This window comes from Acipenser ruthenus, chromosome 51 (genome assembly GCF_902713425.1).
Source record: "Acipenser ruthenus chromosome 51, fAciRut3.2 maternal haplotype, whole genome shotgun sequence".
Taxonomy (NCBI): domain Eukaryota; kingdom Metazoa; phylum Chordata; class Actinopteri; order Acipenseriformes; family Acipenseridae; genus Acipenser; species Acipenser ruthenus.
The window spans coordinates 3,675,001-3,687,196 of record NC_081239.1 but is presented as its reverse complement, the minus strand read 5'-3'; the positions used below and the strand labels follow the sequence as shown (position 1 = coordinate 3,687,196).

Here is a 12,196-nt window from a genome sequence, read left to right as displayed (position 1 = left end):
TGCCCAGCCTGACCTGTGTTGTTTTTATTATTTTGTGTTCGTGATTTGTTATATTTAAAATATGTATTTTGCTCTGCGAGCACGGTGTGTTTTTGTTTAAACTTTTTATTTATTTTTGTATTATTTAAATAAAACGGCGCAGCCACGTCTTTTTGTTTGAAATCTGCAGTATTTGGTGTCAGTTTTTTTACATTCCTGCCTCTGTCGTGACGTCAGACGACTCAGCCACCCTGTCACAGTCCTGTATTATTCTACTACTACTAATAATAATAATGAGCCAGACAGAGATGGGATTTGAACCAGATAATGTGGGTCTGTTAAAATTGCTAATTTGTATATTCATTTCTAATGCCAGAGCAATGCTTGACATCATAATTATTCGCACAGCCCCACAACAATTAAAATACCAGTTTGTTATGGACCCTCCTAATAAAGCAGGTGAATCCAATATGTGATTGTATTGAAGGCACTCCAGCAGCATATCACTGTGTTTTTACTGACATGTCAATGGTTCTGATTCACTGTGTTGCTGCTCCTGTGTGGTGTTTATAATTATGACTCATTATCACTCTGAATGATACTCTGCTGCTGCTTTGATTTTTAATATAATAATATAACTCACATGACTTACATGTTTAGTATCTGTGTCTTTCTTGGCTATTCTGTTTCATACTGTGTGTGTCACAGTAAAGTGAACAGGTATGTATTCTATTTAAAACTATTTCATTTGTGCAGAATCTCTTCTGTGGTATAATCTGCAGTGTAATAATGTATAGGACCAATTTATTTTATCCAATCTGTACCCCCCTGTCTATAGGGAGGGGTTACACATGATTAAATATACAGTTTGCAATGGCAATACACATTCAATTACTACCACAACCAATTAAACATACAAATAGGGCTTGATCATCAGTACTGACAAGCATTCAGTGTATCTTTCTGCTTTATTACTGCTTCTACACTACTCAGAGTATGAGAGTTACTCAGACCAGGAAGAGCTTTCATATCAGAAAACACAGCTGGAATAGACTCCAGTGTGAATGTATCTGTGAGACATTACAGACAGAGAAGGGGGTGAGGACTCTCTCTGTTAGAAGGAACCTACCTCTCACTGACACCCGCACCTCTGCAGAGTCACCAGAATAAGTGGAGCTCCACCGCGCTGTGCACCTGTAGGACCCCTCGTCATTCTTTGAAACACGATCCACACTCAGCTCTGTGTCAGCCTGGGACTGTAACCATTTATTATCTTTATAAAAGACAAACCTGGTCGCAGTATAACCCCAGACATGACACCTCAGAGTCAGAGTGTCTCCCTCAAACACAGGCTGGGGGGGAGTCTGCAGGATCACCCATTGATCTGAATAGACAGAAGGAGTTCAGATCAGCAGGGCTGAGAGACGGGTCAGGATTGAGTTTTACACACAAACATGTTTGTAATGCTTTTTTTTTTTATCTCATCATGTTATAATGTATGATTCCCTATTATGAGCTTTATACACTTCCCATATTGTAGGAAACTATTTTTCCCAAGTGTAGATAGCCCTTGATTTATATTTCCTAAGGCTATTTGAAACCCAAAGGACATAAGTGTGTGTGTATGGGGGGGTGTATGTGTGTGTGGGGGGGGGGGGGGGTGTATGTGTGTGTTTGTGTGTGTGGGTGTGTTTACGGCGGAATTTGTATAGTCCTAGGCTCAACCATTTCAAACCAGTTAGGAAACTGCAAGAGGAGAGAGATTCCAGTCCCTCCAGTAGCATCTCTGGTCTGTTTTGGGTGACAAAAAGATTTCATGAGAAATCTCTCTCAATATGAGGTACTGTATGTGGTCAATGGGGCAGCAATTAGTCCAATTTACAGTAGCAGCTGAGTTAATAAACTCACCAGACACAGTTACTGTAACAGGATCACTGTGTTAATAAACTCACCAGACACAGTTACTGTAACAGGATCACTGTGTTAATAAACTCACCAGACACAGTTACTGTAACAGGATCACTGTGTTAATAAACTCACCAGACACAGTTACTGTAACAGGATCACTGTGTTAATAAACTCACCAGACACAGTTACTGTAACAGGATCACTGTGTTAATAAACTCACCAGACACAGTTACTGTCACAGGATTACTGAGCTGAGAGAAACTTGGTCGACTTTTTCTTTGTCCTCGACAGAAGTACTGGCCCTGGTCAGATACAGCAGCTGCAGTGATTGTGTAGCTGTCACCAGTTATACTGCAGCCAGCAGTCTGGAGCCCTGGAGTGTCCTCACTGTCTTTGTACCAGAGATATTTCCAGCCAGTAGAACCCCCCTCAACCCCACACCTCAGAGTGACTGTCTCCCCGGTGAATATCTCTGGGAATGGAGGCTCCAGGGTGAGTGTAGTCTGAGGCAGCTCTGTAGAAACAGAGAAGATGACAGAATTAGAATCTCTATTGCAGAGAGAGAGAGAGAGAAAGAGAGAACAATAAATGAAAATAATAAAAGTAAAACATAAGAACATAAGAAAGTTTACAAATGAGAGGAAGCCATTCAGCCCATCTTGCTCGTTTGGTTGTTAGTAGCTTATTGATCCCAGAATCTCATCAAGCAGCTTCTTGAAGGATCCCAGGGTGTCAGCTTCAACAACATTACTGGGGAGTTGGTTCCAGACCCTCACAATTCTCTGTGTAAAAAAGTGCCTCCTATTTTCTGTTCTGAATGCCCCTTTATCTAATCTCCATTTGTGACCCCTGGTCCTTGTTTCTTTTTTTAGGTCAAAAAAGTCCCCTGGGTCGACATTGTCTATACCTTTTAGGATTTTGAATGCTTGAATCAGATCGCCGCGTAGTCTTCTTTTTTCAAGACTGAATAGATTCAATTCTTTTAGCCTGTCTGCATACGACATGCCTTTTAAACCTGGGATAATTCTGGTTGCTCTTCTTTGCACTCTTTCTAGAGCAGCAATATCCTTTTTGTAACGAGGTGACCAGAAGTAAACACGATATTCTAGGTGAGGTCTTACTAATGCATTGTAAAATTTTAACATTACTTCCCTTGATTTAAATTCAACACTTCTCACAATATATCCGAGTATCTGGTTGGCCTTTTTTATAGCTTCCTCACATTGTCTAGATGAAGACATTTCTGTGTCAACAAACTCTTAGGTCTTTTTCATAGTTCCCTTCTTCAATTTCAGTATCTCCCATATGGTATTTATAATGCACATTTTTATTGCCTGCATGCAATACTTTACACTTTTCTCTATTAGATTTCATTTGCCATGTGTCTGCCCAGTTCTGAATGCTGTCTAGATCATTTTGAATGACCTTTGCTGCTGCAACAGTGTTTGCCACTCCTCCTATTTTTGTGTCATCTGCAAATTTAACGAGTTTGCTTACTATACCAGAATCAAAATCATTGATGTAGATTAGGAATAGCAGAGGACCTAATACTGATCCCTGTGGTACACCACTGGTTACCTCGCTCCATTTTGAGGTTTCTCCTCTAATCAGTTCTTTCTGTTTTTCTACATGTTAAACACTCCCTAATCCATGTGCATGCATTTCCTTGAATCCCTACTGCGTTCAGTTTGAGAATTAATCTTTTATGCGGGACTTTGTCAAAAGCTTTCTGGAAATCTAAATAAACCATGTCGTATGCTTTGCAGTTATCCATTTTCAATGTTGCATCCTCAAAAAAGTCAAGCAGGTTAGTTAGACATGATCTCCCTTTCCTAAAACCATGCTGGCTGTCTCCCAGGATATTGTTACCATATAAGTAATTTTCCATTTTGGATCTTATTATAGTTTACATAAGTTTACATATAATAGAAGAAGTCAGGCTTATTGGTCTGTAGTTACCTGGTTCGGTTTTGTCCCCCTTTTTGTGGATCAGTATTACGTTTGCTATTTTCCAGTCTGTCGGTACAACCCCTGTGTCAAGAGTCTGTTGCATGATCTTGGTTAGCGGTTTGTAAATAACTTCTTTAATTTCTTTGAGTACTATTGGGAGGATCTCATCCGGCCCAGGGGATTTGTTTATTTTAAGAGCTCCTAGTCCCTTTAACACTTCTGCCTCTGTTATGCTAAAGTTATTTAAAATTGGATAGGAACAGGTCGACATGTGGGGCATGTTGTCCGTGTCCTCCTTTGTAAAAACACGTGAAAAGTAATCATTTAATATATTGAATATTTTTTTTCTTCATATATGATTTTGCCATTTGTGTCTCTTAGACATTTAACCTCTTCTTTGAATGTTCTCTTGCTGTTATAATATTGGAAATAAAACATTTTGGAATTGGTTTTAGCCCCCTTAGCAATATTGATTTCTATCTCTCTCTTGGCCTTTCTAACTTCCTTTTTGACTTGTGTTTGCAGTTCCAAGTGCTCTTTCTGTGTACTTTGTTTTTGGTCCCTTTTAAAATGCTCTGTAAAGTGCCTTTTTTAGCTGAATTTTTTTTTTTTAATTGATCTATTAAACCATTTTGGCCATTTTGTTTTAGATTTAGATTTGTCTACTTTCGGGATGTAATTGTTTTGCGCCTCTATTTTACTCCAATCTACTTCTGTTAGTCTTTGTTTCATACCTTCATAGTTTGCTTTTCTAAAATTGTAAACCTTAGATTTAGTCATTACTTTTGGTGTTTGTGACAGAAATACAATGAGTTCTGGTGATAAATCTTCCTCCCGACCTGTGAGGGCGCTAAAGAACGGGAGGAGAAGTATCTGGAAGGGCTGGCCTGACAGTTCGTTTCCGGGACCGGGAAGTGGGTCAGCCTGGAAGGAAGCGAGACTCTGTTGTAAGACCGTATTGATTTGACAGGTAAACGAGGGGCAGCTGCAAGTAATAAGGCAGCTGCAACCGTTTACCTAGATATCATGCGGGATTACATATAGGGGCCAGGGTAACGCTGTTTTTTTCCTTCGTTTGGGTTAAACGTTTGGAGAGAGAAGGATCGAGAGAGGAGCTCTCATCGTTAAAAAGAAATAATTACGTGTTGTGTTGTGTTGTGTTTGTCTGTGTAATTGTCTGTGTTTTTCACCACCAGACAGTTAAAGCACTACTCCGGAGCTGTCGCCAAGGGTCAGCACTATCCGGAGCACCACTGCACCCCGCACTATCTGTGTTTGCCCCAGCAATACTGCACTCACCCAGGACTGGTGACCGTCTGTTTGTTTTTGTTCAGGACTGTGCCTTGTTTATTGTTATCCCCGTGCGTTATACATCGTTGTGTATCGCCGGGGATTTAGTTGCTTTGCGGTCACCAGACCTGGAAAAAAAGAATAAAGCACTGTTTTCACTGGAATACCGTTGTCTGCCTGTCACTCCTGCACCGCATCAACGCTACACTTGTTCCCCTTACTTACCACTTTGCCACACGTGGTGTCAGAAGTGGGATCATGGACCGCAACGCACTGGCGGAGCTGCTGCAGGCACTGGAGAGCAGACGCGACGCAGAGGAGAGAAGGAGGGAGGAGCGCTACACAGCGCTCATTGAACGGGTAGGGCTGGCCGTGGCTGCAGCGACGACCCCTACCACAACACCGCGGATGTCGCCCCCGAAGGCACGGGCAATGAAAATGTCGGCGGAGGATGACCCGGAGGCGTATTTGGTGGCGTTCGAGCGGCTGGCTACCGCGGCGGCTTGGCCGCGGGAGTTCTGGGCCAGCCAGTTGGGACCCTGCCTGATTGGGGAGGCTCAGGCAGCCTACCAAGCAATGAATGACCAGCACGCCACCGAGTACGACCTGGTCAAACAGGCTATCCTCCGCCGGCTAAACATCACTACCGAGACCCACCGGGCGCGGTTTAGGGAATACCGGAGAGCCCCGGAGACACGCCCCAGGGTGGTTGCGGAGAGGTTGTGTGACCACATGGTGCATTGGCTGACCCCCGGGAAGAAGACCGCCCAGCAGATGGGGGAAGCCATTGTGGTAGAGCAGTTCTGCCATGTGGTCGGCGCCGAGACCCAGGCGTGGATACGGCGCCACAACCCCGACACCCTGGAGGAGGCGGTCAAATTGGCTGAAGATTTTGAAGACTCCCTGACCTCTGCCCGGATCGGGATCCTGTCAGCCCCTGCCCTTCGGAGCAGCCGAGCTCTCTCTCCCTCTCCTCCAACACCATCACCACCACCCCCCTCGTTCCAGGGACCCCGACCTCCCAGAGCACCGACCCCATTGGGCCCCCTTGCCTCCCCCCCATGGAGACCAAGGTTGGCCCCCAGCTGGGGTAGAGGTGCTGCCCCTGCCCCGTTGCCATACCAGCAGCGGGACAGATTTGTAACCTATGCCCCCTCTGTCCCTCCTATCTGTTTTAGGTGCCACCAGCCGGGACATCTGGCCAGGTCATGCCCCGCTGCCATGGAGTGTGACGTGGCCGCGTGCAATTGGGCACCTGAAACTGGTAAGCGTGGGGAAAATGGTCGGGAGGGGCCTTGTCTGATTAATGTTGTGTTAGGGAATGTGAAAACCCACGCATTAGTGGACACAGGGTGTGAGCAGACCTTGATTAGGACAGCTCTCCTGGGCGGTGTGTCGTGGCGGCCACAAGGTCAGGTGGCCATCTCCTGTATCCATGGAGACACGGCGGCATACCCCACCTTAAAAGTATATTTATCGGTAGGACCGATAAAACGTCACCTTGTAGTTGGGGTGGCGGAAAGGTTGCCACACCCAGTTATTCTGGGCCGAGACTGGCCAAAATTCAAAGAATTGATGCAAATAATGGCAGTCTCAGCCACACACGTAAACGTGGCAGGAAAAAAAAAAGGAACGGATTGGTGATGTGTTTCCTTTTCACACTGAAATGTTTTCCCCTCTTTTCCGTCCTAGAAAAACGAATAAGGAGAGACGGACCGCAAAATGGGAGGGAGCGTTGTTGAGACAAGGCTGGGGTCTGGTGGGAGAGTGCTGCAATGGTAATAAACGCCAGTCGAAGGGAGTGGGAACGCAGTGTGACCGAGAGAGCGAGGTTACTGGACTGACTAGAGCAGAGGTTATTCCAGCCCCTCTCAATGTACCGGACCCGTGGTACTCAAGCGCGGACCTAGTGTGGGGCCAACATAACGACCCGTCACTGGTGCACGCTTGGGGACAGGTCCGGTCCATTGAAGGTAAGGATGTTGAAGGCGCTGGGGCGCTAGTATATCCACACTTCAGTATCAAGGGGCAATTACTGTATAGGGTAAACCTAGCCGCGGGCACAGGACAGCCTGTAACACAATTATTGGTTCCCCCGTCTTGTCGGCTGGAGGTCATGAGGCTGGCGCATGATATCCCTTTTGCGGGGCACCTCGGAGCCGAGAAGACGAGGGAACGGATATTGGCTCGATTCTATTGGGTAGGTCTTCATACTGATGTGTCGAAATATGTAGCCACATGCCCAGACTGCCAGCGAGTAGCGCCGGGTCGAGTGCGCCCCGCCCCTTTGGTCCCACTGCCGATTATTTCCACTCCTTTCGAGCGCATTGCAATGGACATAGTCGGCCCTTTGCTACCTTCTGACTCCGGGTATACGCACATTTTAGTAGTGGTGGATTATGCAACGCGATACCCGGAGGCAGTTCCATTGAGGTCCACTAGTGCCGCTGCAATAGCCACAGAGTTAGCGCAGATTATGGCTAGAGTAGGGATCCCCAAGGAGATTTTGACCGATCACGGAACTAATTTTTTGTCCAATACGTTACAGCAGGTGTACAAAATATTAAAAATACGTCCCATCAGGACGTCCGTTTATCATCCACAATCGGACGGTCTGGTGGAATGTTTTAATCAGACCTTAAAGTCGATGCTGAGGCAATTTGTAACACAAGAGCAAAAACATTGGGCATCACTTCTCCCCTACCTCCTTTTTGCAGTGAGAGAAGTGCCGCAGAGTTCAACGGGGTTCTCCCCCTTTGAGCTCCTGTACGGCCGGCAGCCTCGCGGCATTCTCGACCTGCTGAGAGAGGGGTGGGAGGAGCACAAAGGCTCGTCTAAAAATGTAGTGAAGTATGTGCTCCTACTCAGAGATCGCCTGGATTTGGTCGGTCGTTTGGCCCGAGACAACCTCAGATCGGCTCAGCACCGACAAGAGCAGCATTACAACAAAAATGCACGGATTCGAACCTTTCGACCAGGGGACAAGGTAATGCTGCTACTTCCCTCATCAGAGTCAAAACTGTGTGCTAAATGGCAGGGGCCGTATGAGGTGATTCGGGCTATAGGGAAAGTAAATTATGAAATTAGACAGCCCGATCGCCGGAATGAACGTGAAATTTACCATGTTAATTTGTTGAAGCCCTGGCAGGCAAGGGAGGTCTTATTTATAGCCCCAGGCAATATGGAGGATGATTTAGGTCCCTGTCCAGAGACCCCGAGCACAAGAGCGATTTCAATGGGGGAACAGTTAGTTCCGGATCAGCAAAGAGAGCTGCGTAAGCTTATTGAGGAGTTCAGCGATGTTTTTTCTGATGTGCCCGGCAGGACAAACTTAGTTGAATATGACATTATCTCTCCTCCAGGTGTCACAGTGCGAGAGAGACCGTACCGGATCCTGGAAAGTCGACGAAGTGGCGTTCGCAAAGAGGTATGGGATATGCTCGAGCTTGGAGTGATTGAACCTTCCAGGAGCGAGTGGTGCAGTCCTATTGTAATAGTGGCCAAGAAGGACGGCACCAACCGCTTCTGCGTAGATTTCAGGAAGGTAAATGCTATTGCTAAGTTCGATGCGTATCCCATGCCTCGGGTCGACGAACTTTTAGACAGACTGGGAAAAGCGAGGTTTATTTCCACTCTGGACCTGACAAAGGGATACTGGCAAATCCCTTTAACCCGCAGCTCCAGAGAGAAAACCGCATTTTCAACACCAGAGGGGCTGTTCCACTTTAAAACCATGCCATTTGGGCTACATGGTGCGCCCGCTGCCTTTCAGAGACTGATGGACCAGGTTTTACGCCCACATCATGAATATGCAGCAGCGTATATTGATGACGTGGTGATTTACAGCTCCACCTGGCGAGAGCATTTGGCTAGGGTTGCAGCCGTTCTTCAGTCTCTAAGGGCAGCCCGGCTGACAGCTAACTTAAGGAAATGTGCGTTTGCCAAGACAGAGACTCAATATTTGGGATTTTTAATGGGAAATGGAAGGGTGAGACCTGTGGTCACCAAAATCCAGGCTTTGGTTGATGCAGCGATCCCCAAAACCAAGACTCAGGTGAGGTCACTACTGGGCTTAGCCGGTTATTACCGCCGCTTCATCCCCGAGTACGCCACAGTGGTTAACCCGTTAGTCGACCTCACCAAAAAGAGTGCTCCAAATTTGATTAAATGGTCAGCTGAGTGTCAGGGGGCGTTTGATATGATTAAGCGTAAACTTTGCCAGGCCCCCACCCTTATTACCCCAGATTTCACCAAGAGATTCATCCTTCACACCGACGCCTCGGATGTAGGTTTGGGTGCAGTCTTGTCCCAAAAAGTAGCTGGAGTAGAACACCCGATATTGTACATAAGCAAAAAAATGTTACCTCGGGAACGTAACTACTCCGTAGTCGAAAAAGAGTGTTTAGCCATTAAATGGGCTACTCACTCTTTACGATACTACCTGCTGGGACACTCATTTGATCTGGTCACAGACCACGCCCCACTCAAGTGGTTAAGCACAATGAAGGACAGCAATGCCCGGATAACTCGGTGGTATCTGGCATTGCAGCCCTTCATGTACCACATGGTACACCGTGCGGGGAAAGACCACCAAAATGCGGATTATTTTTCCCGGGAGGGGGGAGTAATGGGAAAGGTAGATTTAGCCGAGTGTTCCTTCGGCTCCACTCTGAGCGGTGGGATATGTGACAGAAATACAATGAGTTCTGGTGATAAATCTTCCTCCCGACCTGTGAGGGCGCTAAAGAACGGGAGGAGAAGTATCTGGAAGGGCTGGCCTGACAGTTCGTTTCCGGGACCGGGAAGTGGGTCAGCCTGGAAGGAAGCGAGACTCTGTTGTAAGACCGTATTGATTTGACAGGTAAACGAGGGGCAGCTGCAAGTAATAAGGCAGCTGCAACCGTTTACCTAGATATCATGCGGGATTACATATAGGGGCCAGGGTAACGCTGTTTTTTTCCTTCGTTTGGGTTAAACGTTTGGAGAGAGAAGGATCGAGAGAGGAGCTCTCATCGTTAAAAAGAAATAATTACGTGTTGTGTTGTGTTGTGTTTGTCTGTGTAATTGTCTGTGTTTTTCACCACCAGACAGTTAAAGCACTACTCCGGAGCTGTCGCCAAGGGTCAGCACTATCCGGAGCACCACTGCACCCCGCACTATCTGTGTTTGCCCCAGCAATACTGCACTCACCCAGGACTGGTGACCGTCTGTTTGTTTTTGTTCAGGACTGTGCCTTGTTTATTGTTATCCCCGTGCGTTACACATCGTTGTGTATCGCCGGGGATTTAGTTGCTTTGCGGTCACCAGACCTGGAAAAAAAGAATAAAGCACTGTTTTCACTGGAATACCGTTGTCTGCCTGTCACTCCTGCACCGCATCACCGCTACACCTGTTCCCCTTACTTACCACTTTGCCACAGTGTTTTAAAAAATACTTCAAAATGAGACCATGTTGTGGTCTGAGTTTGCCAATGGCTCTCTGACCTCTGTTTTAGTTATTCTGTCTTCGTTATTTGAAAAGACTAAATCAAGGCATGCCTCCCCTCTAGTCGGTGCCTTGACAAATTGTGTTAGGAAGCAGTCATTTGTCATTTCAACCATTTCAATTTCGTCCGTCGTGCTCCCCACTGGGTTTTCCCATTTTATATGGGGGAAGTTGAAATCCCCCATTAGTATGGCTTCTCCTATTCTACATGCATTTGTAATTTATAACAGATTATTTTGCTCAGCGTCTGAATTTGGCGGTCTATAGCATGCTCATATTATTATGCCCTTTGAATTTGTGTCCATTATTCTGACCCATATTGATTCTGTATTGTTTTCTTTGTCTAGATTTAACACCTGGGCTTCAAGACTATTTCTTATCTATAGCGCTACCCCTCTGCCTCTTCTGTCCTGCCTGTCTTTCCTAAACAGTGTGTACCCACTAATATTATATTTGTCTCCATCACTCTCAGACAACCAAGTTTCTATAACACCTATCACATCGTAGTTACTTGTTAGTGCAGTTGCTTCAAGTTCTAACATTTTTGTTTCTGAGACTTCTAGCATTAAGATAAATACATTTAATAGTGGTCTTACCTGAGTTGTTGCCCTTGTTTTGATGTGGTCTTCCTTCTGTTTTTTGTTTTCTCCCCCCTTCCTTTCTAGTTTAAATGCTTCTGTACCGCCTGAAGGATCCTTTCTCCGAGTAGATTAGTTCCCTTTCTGTTTAAAGTGCAGTCTGTCCCACCTGTATAGATAGTCCTTGTTGTAGAATGTGCTCCAATGTTCAAGAAAGGTGTAGCCTTCCTGTGTGCACCATGATTTTAGCCATGCATTTTGATTTTGTATTTCCAGCTGTCCATATGGTCCTTTGCAAGGTGCCGGCAGTATCCCAGAAAATACCACAGTTTTGGTCTTGTCTTTTAATTTCCTTCCTAGCTCTCTGAATTTGTTTTGCAGGGATCTTGGTCTGTCTCTTCCAATGTTGTTTGTATCGATGTGGACAATTACTACCGGGTCATCTCCTGTTCATTCTAGGAGCCTGTCCACGTTCTCAGTGATGTGCTTGACAGAGGCTCCTGGAAGGCAGCACACTGTTGTAGTAAGGGGGTCCAAACTGCGAACTGAACTTGCTGTTTTTCTCACAATTGCTACTTGTGCTGGTCTTGGGGTTTGGTTGTCTGTTTATTTTGGCCACCATGCCATTTTGCTTGTTCTATGTTTTGTTAAATCAATTTGTTTGAAATAAATCTGCACACCAGCACTCTCAATACTGGGAAGACTATTGTTCTTAAAAGGCACCCAGATATTCTGCCTGGTTAGCAGTCTGCCAATATTGTTATTCAGAAGCTTTCCAGCAATACCAGACATAACCTCTTGGTGGAGGACAGTGTGGTACTGTAAGGGCTACTGTTTGCTGGAGTCATTCATTTGTTTTATTTAACCAAGTTAAATTGTTATAGTGGACAGAAGAAAAGGAAAGCTGATTTCAGAAAAGTGTTTTACAGATGATTAGGAAGCAGGATGAGAATCTTTACCAGTCTCTTCACTTTGTGATTGCATTGCCACAGACACAGTGTGGCAGG

The 12,196-nt window shown here is 45.7% G+C and overlaps 1 protein-coding gene across 5 annotated transcripts in view; it reads right to left on the bottom strand.

Moving 5' to 3' along the window:
* Positions 1-12,196, bottom strand: part of LOC117971301 (Fc receptor-like protein 5) — a 43,073-nt gene that overhangs the window by 17,308 nt on the left and 13,569 nt on the right. For all 5 annotated transcript variants that reach the window (XR_009320009.1, XR_009320010.1, XM_059015776.1 and 2 more), the window contains exons 3-4: positions 2,108-2,401; positions 1,109-1,363 (exon numbers count right to left, since the gene is read on the bottom strand). Coding sequence is in view for 3 of the 5 variants with exons in the window: in XM_059015776.1 (XP_058871759.1) it covers positions 1,109-1,363; positions 2,108-2,401 (549 nt within the window). In the remaining 2 variants the exon portion in view is untranslated. The remainder of the gene's footprint in view (positions 1-1,108; positions 1,364-2,107; positions 2,402-12,196) is intronic.